Source organism: Barbus barbus (genome assembly GCF_936440315.1).
Source record: "Barbus barbus genome assembly, chromosome: 48".
In the NCBI taxonomy this organism is placed as follows: domain Eukaryota; kingdom Metazoa; phylum Chordata; class Actinopteri; order Cypriniformes; family Cyprinidae; genus Barbus; species Barbus barbus.
In genome coordinates this window covers 14,288,290-14,303,372 of record NC_136726.1, presented here as the reverse complement: position 1 = coordinate 14,303,372, position 15,083 = coordinate 14,288,290, and the positions used below count along the sequence as shown (strand labels likewise).

General features: G+C 38.6%; 1 protein-coding gene across 1 annotated transcript in view; it reads left to right on the top strand.

Annotated features, from left to right (window-relative positions):
• The window catches only part of LOC306866981 (homeodomain-interacting protein kinase 3-like), a 46,126-nt gene extending 32,609 nt beyond the window's left edge, over positions 1-13,517 (top strand). The window contains exons 9-16 of the mRNA XM_079412446.1: positions 2,402-2,523; positions 2,663-2,781; positions 2,882-3,043; positions 3,192-3,488; positions 4,630-4,776; positions 4,874-5,133; positions 7,616-7,746; positions 9,099-13,517. Coding sequence (XP_079268572.1) covers positions 2,402-2,523; positions 2,663-2,781; positions 2,882-3,043; positions 3,192-3,488; positions 4,630-4,776; positions 4,874-5,133; positions 7,616-7,746; positions 9,099-9,527 — 1,667 coding nt within the window. The 3' untranslated portion in view covers positions 9,528-13,517. The remainder of the gene's footprint in view (positions 1-2,401; positions 2,524-2,662; positions 2,782-2,881; positions 3,044-3,191; positions 3,489-4,629; positions 4,777-4,873; positions 5,134-7,615; positions 7,747-9,098) is intronic.
• The last annotated feature ends 1,566 nt before the right edge of the window (positions 13,518-15,083 follow it).

Genomic DNA, 15,083 nt, shown 5'->3' with positions numbered 1-15,083 from the left:
TCAATGCGGAGAAGATGTTGTTTACCTCAAAACTGAAACCAAGCCATTCACACAGAACGCATATTATCGCATTTTCTATAGGGACATCTATCACCGTTGCACTCGTGTCTCGCACAAGAGAGCGGCATGTTTACAAAGCCATGTAAAATTAATGTAAGTTCAACTTTTAAGAAACATGTCTCGACTTTATGGTGGTTTTCTGCATCCCACTGCATATGTTTTTAAATGAAAAACGTAGGCTGCACTTTGTGATTGGTAGTATTAAACTATACATTTGAATTAAAAAAAATTTAAATTAATTTGTTCTTGTAACTTATTTCAAAAAGTGAAACTTTCATATATTTTAGATTCATTACATGTAAAGTAAAACATTTCAAAAGTTTTTTTGTTTTAATTTTGAGGATTAGAGTTTACAGCTCATGAAAGTCAAAAATCAGTATCTCAAAATATTAGAATATTTACATTTGAGTTTCAATAAATGACCATCCCTACAGTATAAATTCAGGGTATCTCTTGTTCTTTGAAACCACAATAATTGAGAAGACTGCTGACTTGGCAATAATCCAGACGATGAACGTTGACACCCTCCACAAAGAGGGTAAGTCACAGAGGGTCATTACTGAAAGGTGTGGCTGTTCACAGAGTGCTGTATCAAAGCATATTAAATGCAAAGTTGACTGGAAGCAAGAATTTGGGTAGGAAAAGGTGCACAAGCAACAGGGATGACCGCAAGCTTGAGAATACTGTCAAGCAAAGCTGATTGAAAAACTTGTGAGAGCTTCACAAGCAGTGGACTGAAGCTGGAGTCAGTGCATCAAGAGTCACCACGCTCAGACGTCTTCAGGAAAAGGGCTACCAAGCCACTTTTGAACCAGAGACAACGTCAGAAGTGTCTTACCTGGGCTAAGAAGAAAAAGAACTGGACTCTTGCTCAGTGGTCCAAAGTCCTCTTTTCAGATTAAAGTAAATTTTGCATTTAATTTGGAAATCAAGGTCCCAGAGTCTGGAGGAAGAGTGGAGAGGCACAGAATCTATGTTGCTTGAAGTCGTGGCCTAATGGTTAGAGAGTCGGACTCGTAATCGAAAGGTTGCGAGTTCGAGCCCCCGGCCGGCAGGAATTGTAGGTGGGGGGAGTGAATGTCCAGCGCTCTCTCCACCCTCAATACCACGACTGAGGTGCCCTTGAGCAAGGCACCGAACCCCCAATTGCTCCCCGGGCGCTGCAGCATGGCTGCCCACTGCTCCGGGTGTGTGTTCACGGTGTGTGTGTGCATTTGTTCACTACTCACTGCTGTGTGTGTGCACTTGGATGGGTTAAACGCAGAGCACCAATTTCGAGTATGGGTCACCATACTTGACAATACGTCACGAAAAAAAAAAAAAGTCCAGTGATGATTTGGGCAGTGATGAGTTGGTCCATTGTGTTTTCTGAAGTCAACGCAGCCATCTGCAGGAAATTTTAGAGCACTTCATGCTTCCTTCTGCTGACACGATTTATGGAGATGCTGATTTCATTTTCCAGCAGGACTTGGCACCTGCCCACACTGCCAAAGGTACCAAAAGCTGGTTCAATGACCATGGTGTTACTGTGCTTGATTGGCCAGCAAACTCACATGACCTGAACCCCATAGAGAATCTATGGGGTATTGTCAAGAGGAAGACACCAGACCCAACAATGCAGATGACCTGAAGGCCGTTATCAAAGCAACCTGGGCTTCCATTACACCTGAGCAGTGCCACAAACTGATCACCTCCACGCTGCACTGATGCAGTAATTCATGCAAAAGGAGGCCCAATCAAGTATTGAGTGCATAGTATTCAATCAAGTATTGAGTGCTTTTCAGAAGCCTGACATTTGTTTAAAATATCCTTTTTTTAATTGATCTTATGTAATATTCAAATTTTCTGAGAGACTGAATTTTGGGTTTTCATTATCTGTAAGCCATAATCGTCAAAATTTCAAGAATTAAAGTCTTGAAATATTTCACTCTGTGTAATGAATCTATATAATATATGGGTTTTACTTTCTTAAATGAGTGACAAAAAATATTGACCTTTTTCATGATATTCCAATTTTTTGAGATGTACCTGTACTTACATGATGCTTGTTTATATTTTTTTGAGCAATGTAAATAATTATATATGGTTTATAAACATTTTAAACACTTTTTTTCAAAGATAGTCTTGTTTTTTTTATTGCTTTGAAACATGCATAAGTATGGGAATATTTTGCTCGATGCGCCCTCTTGTGGCCTCAGGAGAGAAGCCAAAAGCTTTCTTTCCCCTAACAGAAATTATGCCTTTTAAATTTGAATATAATTTGAATTTTGATAATATTTTAGTACAAAATTCGAACAGAATTTGACAGCCCTACTCTGAATTTGGCTGCTTGACTCTACAGGAATCCCTTCAAACCCAAATCAGCCAGCAGGATATTCGGTTAGAATGGAGAACACACTTCCTCTGGTGACCCAAGCCCCAGCTATCCAGCCTTTACCCATGAGACCAGGTGTTATAGCACAAGTAAGTCCTCATTTCACAAGTGGAAAAATAATGGAAAACAGCCAAGGGTTGTTATTCACGTTGACATGCCAGTTTCGATATTAAACTCGAAGCCAGATACATTACAAAGGTTCAGCATTGTCCTTTTTTGACCTTTCAGCAGCCCTGGTCCAACAGAACTCCACAGATCCTGGTGCCAGCTTGGCAGCAGGTCCCACCACCTGCTACGAGCTTGGCATCCGATACAATTGTTGGACCACAGAGGCGAGGAGACTGGGGGTAAGAAGATCAAGAAGGAGCCGCACCTCAAATATCATGTGCTGACACCAACACATTTCGGTGAACTAAAATGTGTTGTTTTTTTTTTAATCTGTTAAAGGAAAGTGCGGCCACACAGCAGCCATTACAGTTCAGTGATGCCCCAGCCTATTGTTCCCAACCAAATGGCTGTGTCAGCCCTTCAGCCTATAAACATTGGCATTGCGCATGTGGTCTGGCCTCAGCCTGCATCTAACAAGAGGAACAAACCCAGCCAGAATAGGTGAGCAACAGCCTACAGTCATTGGCAGGGCCTCAAAACCCCTCCATTCGAACCTTATGATATTCATGTCAGCCAGCTCGTTTGGGTATTTACTCTTTCACCGAAAGGCAAAGTTGTGCTGATTATTATCATTTGTGCTGCTTTTTAGGAGTATGAATGTCTCGCACTACACGGACATACAGCCCTCAGTGTGTCCGTCACCAAAGATGGCGGATAGGTTGGCGAGTACGAAGCCACAGCCGAGCCCTCCTGACAGAGAGGTGCAGGCCCAGGTGAAACCGGAACCGGAGCAGGTGGAGGAGGAGGGTTGCTGTAAGGCGGCGGTGGCCAATCAGCAGCGAGAGTCTATTATTATCAGAGAGTCGCCCAGCCCGGCAGTAAGCGTCATTAGCATAAGCAGCGGCACAGATGAAGAGGAACAAGTACAGAGGTGTTCCCTTAACAAGTGAGTTGAACATTCATTATGCACAAGTTTTAGTGTTTTTGTTATGTTTTTATACAGTAAAAAATACAGTAATATTGTGAAATGTTGTTACAATTCAAAATAACTGTGTTCTATTATAATATATTATAAAATGTCATTTATTCCTGTAATGGCAAAATTGAATTTTCAGCATCGTTACTCCAGTCTTCAGTGTCACATGATCCTTCAGAAATAATTCTAATATGCTGATGTTGAAAACAGTTGTGGTGCTTAATATTTTTGTGGAAATCAAGATACTTTGATACATTTTTTCACACAAACAGAAAGTTTAAATTAAGGCCCTATGAAATCCATTTATTTTTATTTTTTTTCAAATTACCTTTTGTTCCATTTAATTTTTCTGGATTCCGGTTTTTTTTCTCTCGCTTTTAATTTCTCTAGACTCTGTTTTAATGGTTAAATTTAATTGCATTAATCCAAAAGCATGTCTAATTAACTGAAATCAGGAAACTTACACAATTTAAGAGCAATTTTTTAAAAGCTTAACAAAAATAAACTTTTTAGGGCCCTATGAAATACGTTTTATTTTTTTGTCACATTCAGTTTTATTTCTACCGAATTCTGTGTTTTCTATTTTATTTTTCATGATTCCATTTTAATGGTTTGGTTGTATTTTAATAATCCAAAACATCTTTAATTAATTGACTTATATTAAAAAAACTTAAATCATAGAGCCATATTAAAAGAACAGCATTTTTCAAATGAGAATCTTTTGTAAAATGTGTCAATTTCTTTACAATTTTCTATATTTTTGATCAATTTAATGCATCATTGCTGGATAAAAGTATTGTTTTATTTCCCTTCCCTAAAAAAATGCTACTGTAAATATTCAGCAATCTGGCAGAAGTGGTGTGAATTATTTCACTCAAACAGATTAGCCAATCATAACGGAGGTCATTTGCATATAGAACTCTTAAAGGTGCAGTAGCACCCTCTTTAATTCTGAGGGTCAGTGACCGGTTAAATTTATGACTTTTTGACCAAGTAGATTTCAGGGAAATAAACAATATGCTACTAGTTGTGGACTAAAATCTCAGATTCTGTTTAGCTTGCATACATATGGCTCTCGTAGCTAAATTGATTTGCGTGGGTTCTTTGACAGGTGTAAGGGCAGTCCGGAGTGTGAGGCATGCACAGGCTCTCTGAACATGGAGCGAGTGTGTTCCCTCAGCAGTCCCGATAGCAGTCTGAGCACCAGCTCCTCGGCTTCTTCACAATCCAGCCCCTCTCCATGCAAAAGACCCAGCAGGTGCGGTATTTCATTTTTAAAACCAGTAGAACTGTGAGGTTAGGTTGAGTCTACAAGTATTTTAATGCAGGTTGTTTTCTTCTGTGACTTACCGCAGTATATCGGAAGATGATGGCCATGAAAGTGGGTGTGAAACAGTAGACGGCTCGCCCCCTTCAGACTCCTCCCTAGGGCCCCACGACAGCCCCTTCCCTGAAAGACGCTTCCTGACCAATCAGAACCAGGAACCCCAGGCCAGGCGAGGTCACCCCAACATAGTGCTGAATAAACCTGCGGTGAGGACTGTGGTGGTGCCGCCCATGAGAGTGCTGAACAATAACCATCATCCCAACAATGTGCTCCACACAATTGGCACAGGTATGGAAGAATAAGTCCAGTTGTAGGTTATCAGAAACATGTAAAAGGTTCTAATGGAAGTTGGTGATTTGATGTTTTCTTAAAACAATGTTCTGGGTTTGATACAGGCTGTTTTGTACTAAGAAAAATGTGTCTTTCATAAATAATTCTAATATGCTGATTTGGTGATCAAAAAAACAATTATCATCATCAATTTTGAAAACAGTTGTGCTGCTTAATATTTTTGTGGATAATATTTCTGGTACATTTTTTCAAGATTTTGATGAATAGAAAGTTCAAATGAACAGTGTTTATTTTAAATAGAAATTAGGGCTGGACGATATGACTTAAAATCAAAATCTTGATTAATTGAATACTTTACCTTTTTTATTTATATTTTTGCCCTCATAGTTCATTAAAGGTTTGTACTACGAGTATACTCACTATTAAAGGTGGGATTTTTTTTTTTTTACGAAAGAGTGCATTTCTTATCTTTGTGATTTTAAAATAAAGGAAACAAACTATTTATGGTTATTTGTTGAATATTTCGAACAATTGAAATCAAAGCACACATTGCTTAAAGAAGTCCTATGAAAAAAGTCACATTTCAGTTTAATTGTAAAAAGCTAAAGTTTCCTTAAAAAAATAAAATAAATAGAAAATAACTTTATTTAGCATTTTTTGCAAACTTGTATCTCTTGTAAATTAATATTATTTTAAATAATGCAATGTGAAAAGTGGAAAATAATAGCATGCATCTCCTGTAAACAAATGTTTTAAATAATGTAAATAGAACACTGCTGATTAAGAGAAAGAGCAGGGTCCCATCTCAGTGATCTTGTCCTGTCACTCTATAAGTATTTACTCTAGGTTCTTACTGGCCATTCACACAGAACATGTCTTTGTGTCTAAAACTGCGAAACGCAGCGCTCAGGAATGGTTTAAAAATAAGCGCAGCGCAGAATGCCTACTCTGCCATGTTGCCGTCTAATATAAAAGTTGCCATGCCAACCTACTACTTTAAACAAATGTTCACAATGCTTGCCCCCACCTCTGGGGTCTTCTGATTGGTCCAATGTTTTGGAACTGATGAGTGGCGCTGCGTGTAAAAGTTTTATTTATTTTAACACGCCACTCACGTGCGAGTTGCTGCAAAAGACGTGAGCATAATGGTCATTCACATCCGTATAGCGCTTACTACACACACGGTTGTATGTTTTTAAGAGGAAAGTATTAAAAGGATTAAAAAATGAAATTAACAATAATCCTTGCTGAATAATAGTTTTAATTTCTTTTTATTATAGTATTCATTTCTTATTATATATTTTGTTTTGTTTAGTTTGGAGTATAAATTTGCAAACACTAGTGCTTTCTTCCCCTTTTTTGTGATGGAACATATTTAAGTGTCACAGCTATATTTTCAAAAACGTGTTGTAGTGTGATGTTATGCTAAATAGATAAAACTGATTTTCTTTGCCATTGCCAAAAAACAGTTTGAAGAGCTGAACTACTTTTGTCAAACCCAAAATGTTCCTTGTGCAGATTAATGTACAACTGTTTCATGAAACGCTATTTGCATTTTACATCCACAGTTCAGATTTTACATAGCTACTTCGTGGAAACGTAAACTTGACTTGCTTCGTCCTGTAGCTTTTGACAGTTGCTGCTCGTTCAGATCTAGTTTTGTGAAACTGTTGTTTGTGTTCTATACAGACTGGTTTCTCTAAATGGATTTTTTTCCCCCAGTCTCAAATTGGGCCATTAATACAAAGTTCCTTCTGCACAACCAATTTTTTTTTAGTGTGGTCACAGCCAATGTCTACTTTACAGGTCATAGGAGAGAAACAGGAAGTTGTCACAGAGGCTTTCGCAGGTGATTATGGGTATAGCGTGCACTGCGACCCAGTGTCTTGTGCGCGACATCCCAGTGTTGAGTGAGACCCTTTCGGTTTGAGCTTCTTCTCCCATACCTGATCTCTTCATTCCCGTCTTCATTTTTACTCTGCGTGTTGACTGCCCTAAATTAATTTACTTTTTTTTTGGAAAATATTTCCCCAGCCTCCCTCTTTCGTACCAAAGCATATCTGTCCTGTTTCCTACGTGGAGCCAATGCTTTGTTTTCGATGCATGCTATGAAAGAAATATTGCTGGAGCGGTAAACTCTTTCAGATGTTTCTCATGGCACTTTACCCAGGTTTGTTTTGGGGTGTCCATGGAAAGTTTGAGGAGAGTTTATGTTTTAGGTACATTGCTATCTAAGTTTGTTTTATAAGTTTTCAACCTCGCAGTTCATACTTGTTGGTTTTGATGTTTAATTCATTTTCTTTTGAACAGAATGCCAGTGAATACTGGCAGTCGATTCAGTTCGTACAAGCTGCAGTTCTTGTGCCAAACTGCAAATGTTAATTTATATAAGCTGAAGTTTTGCATTTAAGTTTAGTCATCTTTCTTAGGCGTTTTATTTAACGATCACTCACTTATTGGTCTTTTCTACTTTCTGCAGTCTTGGAATCCTCCTGCCAGTCCAGAGGTCGCTACGGCCCAGGACGACTGAGCCACCTTTCCACACCCACGCTGCCCCGCCAGCAGAAACTGAGCTCTTCATTCCAGCCACAGCCGCCAGGCTTTGGCCAGGTATGTCTTTTTGGCTTTTCTCTGTAATACTGTACAAATTGTAAATGTAGAGAAATGCTCTGTAGTTCATACTAAAAGTTTGACCATCTACATGGTTTAAAAAAAAAAAAACATTGAGATGTACCAAAAATATTGATTACTCACCCTGCATTACACACATTGATGTCCAATCAAATGCTTTAGAATGAGAATTTCCCACTCACTAATACCACCAGCAACCAACTAGCAAGTAGCAATTCATAGTTTATGGCGTAAACTAAAAACTATTGGTCTATTTAAAAAAACAACAAAAAAACAATGTCACCCTATCATTTTTGTAGATGCATGTTTAATTTTTTTTTTTAAGATTGTTTTAGTCCCATTCTGATTACACTTGGATGTCCATCCCAAGCAAAAGAAAAGATTTGTCTCTACGTCCAAATTATTGTGATTTTAAATAAGAAATACGTTGAGACTGGACCGTTCATAGGGTCTTTCAGTTGTTATTTAAAGGATTAGTTCACTTCCAGAGTAAACATTTCAACGATTTACTCACCCCCATGTCAGCCAAGATGTTCATGTCGAAAAAGAAATTAAGGTTTTTGAGGAAAACATTCCAGGATTTTTCTCCATATAGTGGACTTCAATGGGAGCCAATGAGTAGAAGTACCAAATTGCAGTTTCAATGCAGCTTCAAAAGGCTAAACACAATCCCAGCCTAGGAATAACGGTCTTATCTAGTGAAACGGTCAGTCTTTTTATAAAAAAAAAGGAAAAACTAAATAAATTATATATTTTTAACCACAAATGCTCATCTTGCACTAGCTCGACCTCACGCATTACGTAGTCTCGTTGGAAAGGTCACCTAGGTGGAAGTACCGACCTAGTGTTTTCAAAGCAAACATGCAAAGAAAGTCGAACCCCCTTTACGAAAAAAGGTAAAACAAAAATCTTGGATGGTTTTGAAGTTGGAGGAGAAAGAGATGTTTCTCTCCCTACCCAACCTTTTTTGAACCGGAGTACACAAACGAAGAACTACCCACTCGTGACATTTCCAACGTGATTGCGTAATGCATGAAGTCATATTTATTTTTTTAGAAAATGTCTGATTGTTTCACTAGATAAGAGCCTTATTCCTCGGCTGGGATCGTATAGAGCCCTTTGAAGCTGCTTTGAAACTGCAATTTGGACCTTCAACCCATTGGCAACCATTGAAGTCCACTATATGGAGAAAAATCCTGAAATATTTTCCTTAAAAACCTTAATTTTTTTAAGACAGACATGAACATCTTGGAAGACATGGAGGTGATATCCTGTAATGACATCCTTTAAATTGTTGGAATGAAACTGACATTTTGTTTCCTCCCACTCAGGTCCAGCATTACGGGTCATGCCACAAGGAGTGGAACGGCAACTACCGGCAGCCACGCCGGCCACAGGCCTTCATCCCGCCCACAGTGCACGGCCCCACCTTCCCACTTCCACACGGCAGTCCCACACACTCGGCCGGCCACCCGCCACCTCCCGCCCTCCTCTCCTATCCGCCTTCTGCGCCCATGGCCCACCTCTTGCCTTCGCCATGCCCACCGCCGCCCCCTCGGTCCGTCTTGCAGCCCACCTACAGCCTGGTGCACCACCAGGGCATCAGCGTGGGCATCAACCACAGGCTGCTGCACTCCCCCACCCTGCTTCCGCAGGGCCAGTTCAAAGCCCTCTTTCCCCCGCACTCCTATGTGGCGTCACCCGTCTACGCAGGCTTCCCCCTCAGCCCCAGCAAACTCAGTCAGTACCCATACATCTGACCTGGAGCCCGCGGCAGCCGCGCACACGCAGCCGGCACTGAGCCGCCACATCTTTCTTTTCTTATGAAGTTTGACAACAGTGATGATGATGCAAATCAAGCTTTATAGATATCATGGAGAATAAAAAAAAACAAATGCGTGAGTGAGCGAGTGGACACAACACAAACTCACTTTTAATGTGTTTTTGCACATTTGATACAACAAAATCCCTAGTCGCGAGACCCTCAGCGGAGGGCCGCAGCAGATCCCCTATGCTATTTTTCGATATTGCCTTCTAACGTGTGTATTAGACTCTCGTTCAAGCCATCGCTGTCTCCAGTGTGTGTGCGAGTCCCCCGTGTGCGTGCGAGTCCCCCGTGTGGCAACCTGGTGTTACCTGTCCGTATTTTTCTGTAGCTCCTCAGTGTTAAGTCTCCTTTAGACCCGTGTTGAAAAGGTTCTGTCACGCTGCATGTCTCTGCATGGGCAAAAACCAATGTTGGACTTCAAAAAAAAGGGGGGGGGGAGGCCTGCAAACCGTCGCTTTTCGCCCTCTGTGTATGTGTTGTACAACTTGCTGCATTGAATCCATTGGGGTTCAATAAACAGTGCCTTAAAATACATGTTGTTGCAAGTTACCCCGAGTCCCACATGCAGTCACGCGTGTACCGGACTGCAGCACTTGAAAAACTTTCAATCGTTCTTTGTGATTTTTATATTAGGGCTGTTTCATACCGTAGATCTTTGTTTTTTTTTGTGCTTGGTGCATTAGCGCGTTCGTTGGCTTACATAATCTCTACATCGGTGTCGTTTCTACTTATTTAATTCATCTCTTGGGGTTGCGACGGGAGTTTTTGTTCGGAAAGCTGATTGGGTGTCGAACCAAACACAGCCTAATGGGTCTCGTGTCAATAAAATCTCACTATTCGCACCAAAATTAGGTTCATGATTTGCCCGTTAGAACAGACAAAATGTTTTGTTTGACGCCTTAGATGATTTGCGCAATATTCAGAAGCGAAACAGTCCTTTACGTGTGGTATTTACTGGTGGATGTATTGCGCTGAGTGGTAGCAAAGTTTGATTCTTGGAGGATAGCGTGCTTCGCCGTAGCAGAGGCCGATGAACTATGTATAGAAACATTTGAGTACTTTCATATTTGATAATCTGTTTCTACTCTAATAGTATTTACACTGTTTAATGAAACTGCAATACAATCCATAGTTTTCGTTTTCTTTCCATCGATTCTGTTATTTTTAGAGTTAGAAGTGTTATCGGTGTTGGATTTGTATCAGCAGATAGCTCTTTGATGATATTGTATGGTTTCATGTTTGCTTTGTGCAGAATTATTCAGTATTGAGTATCCAACTGTAAAGTCTATCGTTGCTGGAGTATTCAGTGCTTTATAAAACGAGAGTTGATCGTGTGCAATTTCCTTCATAGATGCATGTGACAAGATTGGATTGTTTTGTATTCCCTCTCTCACCATTTAATTGCTTTTTTGACGCTGGCTCTTTTGATTTCGAACATTCCGTCAGGGAGAAATAGCTTTTTTGTGTGAATAAATTTTTTTTTATTATTAGATTTGAGTTTTTCCATTATAGGTGCATCCTTTCATTATGCTTTCGCTACACCAAAGACAGTAATTCATTTCTTAAGCAGAGTAGCTACTGTTTTAGCATAGACCTCGAAGGTAGTGTAGTTGAGGCCGTATTTAACAGAAAAATCTATGTAAAAATGTTGAGGTTGATGTTTAGCTTTTTTTCGGGCAAGTTATGACTTTTTCATTTATTCTTGAATGTATCATAGATAAGCTGCTATATACTGATTGCCACTTCATAGCTGTGAAATTAGATGATTAACTTTGTTCTTAGCCTTCTTATTTTATATATATGTCTAATTACCTTGAAATAGAAGTGAGATGATTTGTTTGTTTGTTTTTGGGTTTCACCGTACTGACTGGCATCAGAAGCATTTTAATGCCTCTCTCTGTTTTGCTTTCTGTTTTTGAAGTGTCATTGTAACTGCTGTATTGCAAGTAATGGAGATTTTGAGGTTTTTGTGTGCGTGAGTTTGTGTTCTTTTACGTTTCGTTTGCATCAGTGTTTTATCTGTTGTTATCTTGGGGCTAATCTTATGTATTAGATGCGTATTGGTGTATATCTATCTTAGTACATATATTTGCATTTTGTTAAAGCATAGCTTGCAGGATAGATTTAACTTTTTGTTTTAAGTATCTATATAAATTCTATATTCAACGACCCATTTCAGACTATTAATTTCAGTAATGCTATTAGCACTTGATACTTTCGATAAGCTAGCCAAAATTTCGGGTTTGGGCAAAAGTCTCATTTGGGCGTCTCATCTCAGCAACTACAGTGCTTAGAATTTTTTTTTTAAATTTAATTTCTCCTCTTATTATTGTAATTATACATGAAATACACACATGAAATTGTATCAGGTATATTAATGTTTAGAAGTGAAAAAACGATACAAAATGCACGTTTTGCTTGTTTTAAAGCGGACTGTTCTGAATTACAAGGGCATCCGTTCTCATTTTATGGGCAATTATTATATGGGTGTGTTCGTTCTCGCACCAGTCCCTGCTCTTTAAAGTGAGCGACACTGCGTTTAGTGCCTTTGAAATGTGCGTCAGACCTTTATATCCCTTTTACAAACACTGCCTGCCTCTTCCTCTCTTTCATGCTCCCTTGGATGACGTGACCGAGCAGTGAAAGCGTAACTGCAGTGTTTGATAGTCGTAACTGAAGTGCTGTTCCCGACCAGTTGCTTAAAAGTAGATGTCCTGCCGGATCTTGACAACCTGATAACCAATAGCGAGTGTAACGTGATAGTCATGCAACGCAGTAAACACCTTTAAGGTAGAAAAATGGAGGTTTGTTTCTCAAAATATTGGAAAGGAAATCCAATCATGCTTGATTAATCTCTATTTTTATGACCAACGACAAACAACAATAATGAAATGATATCAGGGATTGAATATTATTATGCTGACTAAACACCCAAGACGGTTTTCTCGTATTTGGGAAGCTATACATGATACACTGTGAATGTAAACCACCATTTGTCAAGTAGAATGAACATTGCCCTTTGTTATAAGAGTTTATTGCTTTAGCGGAGCCGACTTCATGGAGATACAGTCCAAAAAGTGATGTGCTTTTTCACATTATGTCCCTATATTTTATATATTTAGCATGTAGCACTAGAGACGAGTACTAAACTTCTACTCATGCACACATTATATGAATTCAATGCATTAATTCACTGCAAGTAAACATTTCAGAGATGTTTTCATTCTAACAAGGTCTACCAAACCCAACCTAATGAGAGCGAATCTTAGCGCAATCGCTAAGGACTGAAGGATCTGCAAACTAAAGTTGAAATGTCTTTGAAACTCCCAAACCAAACAGATTTTGTTTTAGCTTGTTTTCTTTGATTCATGTTTTTCTTTTGACGTTCTTGTACAGTTAATTCAGGGTCCTTGTATTTGTCATATGTGCTACTGTGTAACACTTAACGCCGTAAGATTTGGGTTGGATTGCTTTAACTCCTCTGCAGATTATATTTTAGTAAAAGTTAAATCACACTGCAAGTTATCAGTAATATTTAGACTTAAGAGCAAACAGACTTGATTTACTAAATCTGAACTGTTACGGTTTTCATATTTGTACTTGTTTTTTTGTGGCTTTCTGTTTGCTTTTGATTTCTATGCTACATTAGTTTGCCATGTAGCCACTGCACTGTGCAATATTCACTATATGAGGACTGGGAAACCTGTTTTGTTTTTCCTTTTATTTTTTGGATGTAATGTCTCTTACAGTTTGCGGTCGTATTTCTCTCTAGTTCTCAGTGATTTATATGTGACCAAGCCTTATGTACTTTGTCACAAAAAGCGGGTTTTCCTGGTTATTATTGGTGAGTGTCAAATTAAAGAAATTATGGTGTATTGTCAAAATTCACTTTGAATTAAAATATATATTGCTGCGGGCACACATTGTTTGTTTGTCTTTATTCAAAGAAATCTTATTTTCCAGCTTGATGGATATTTGTTTCAATTATCACACGAAATACAAGGGTTTTATTTTCTGCAAATATTATTATATTTACATTCGATTTTTTTGTTATTATTCTATTTAAAATTAAAGCACAAATAATATTAGAAACCCTTACTTGACAAATGACAAAAACGTTGCAAAAACATACTTTTATATTTTAGAAAATAATATTAATGGCAATAACACTTAAAATGACTTTACATTGTAACCAGCTTTGTGGTTTCATTGGTATATTATTAATTTGTTTTGTAATGCTTATGTTCATAATCATTAAATACTATTAAAACACTCAACAACAAACTCACGTTCATAATTTTATGTATTTATTGTTTGTAGTATCTCCTGAGCAGCGTTGTTGTTCACAGATAAGATGATAATGGCCGTAGAGCGCCCTCAGGCGACCGTTAATTTGACATCAGAATTTAAAAAACTACTTTTTTTAAAAAAAAAAATACACCAAATTATCATTATTTGTGTAATTTAAACGGCATCCAGTTTAGTGCTTCAGCGAGTGTACTTCGGTTCGAAATCAGAATGCATTGTGGGTAAAAGGTAGTGCACGAATGTAGGGAATGAAGTCGTTCACTCAGAAGTCGGACAGCACTACAAAATGGCTGACACCCGATATAGTGCACTATGTAGTGGACAGGGAGCGGTTTCGGACACAGCTAAGGACATTTATTCTGCTAAAACCTCTCTTATAAGTACACGTATTTTAATATCCGGATATTTATTTGAAAATCAGTTTCAGGTCAGTTCATGCTGCAGTTCCTCTAAATTTGTTTACTTTTATATTTATAGCATTTTAACTGCACTATTTAACTATATAATGAGAAAACTGTTCATTTTAAGATAGTATCAACATTAAATTTAGTCTCATAAACACCTTGCGGCTAAATTAACTTTGAAACTTTCGTTTTTTGAAGGTATAACAACATAAAAAATTACATTATGATAACTTTAGTTTGATTTAAGATCAGCCCCACGATTTTTTAATAGGCTATACCAATTTACGGCAACAAAAAAGTGGAATAAAATGTGTAAATTTCATAGAATAACAGGCGGTATGATGAGGGGCAGATCCAGGTTTTCATGGGCACCAGTCATCCTCATGCAAACCCAGCAGAGGTCGTCTTCCTCTCGCGCATCAGTATTTATAATAACGCGCCTCATCACCAGCTCGCTTGGAGACGCGATATTTTTTCCCAATCAAAAGCAGCCGATTTTCTGTCGCAGCATCATTGATATAATAGCGGGACTTTAGGATTGACGCTGATCTCTGTGCTGATTATGCGATGGAGAACCTGCTCCTGTAACGCGCGCGTGATTGATGTGGTGGTCACGGATGCTTCTGAATGCGCTTTGCAGACGCATCGCCTTTAAAGTTTCAATGCTGACATAGAAAAACAGTGGAGAGAAGACCTCAGTTTAATGAACTGGAAAGGATAGATCAAATGTCTTTTTCGGGACCTTTCGGCCTATTGCTGAATTTATCTCTAGCCAG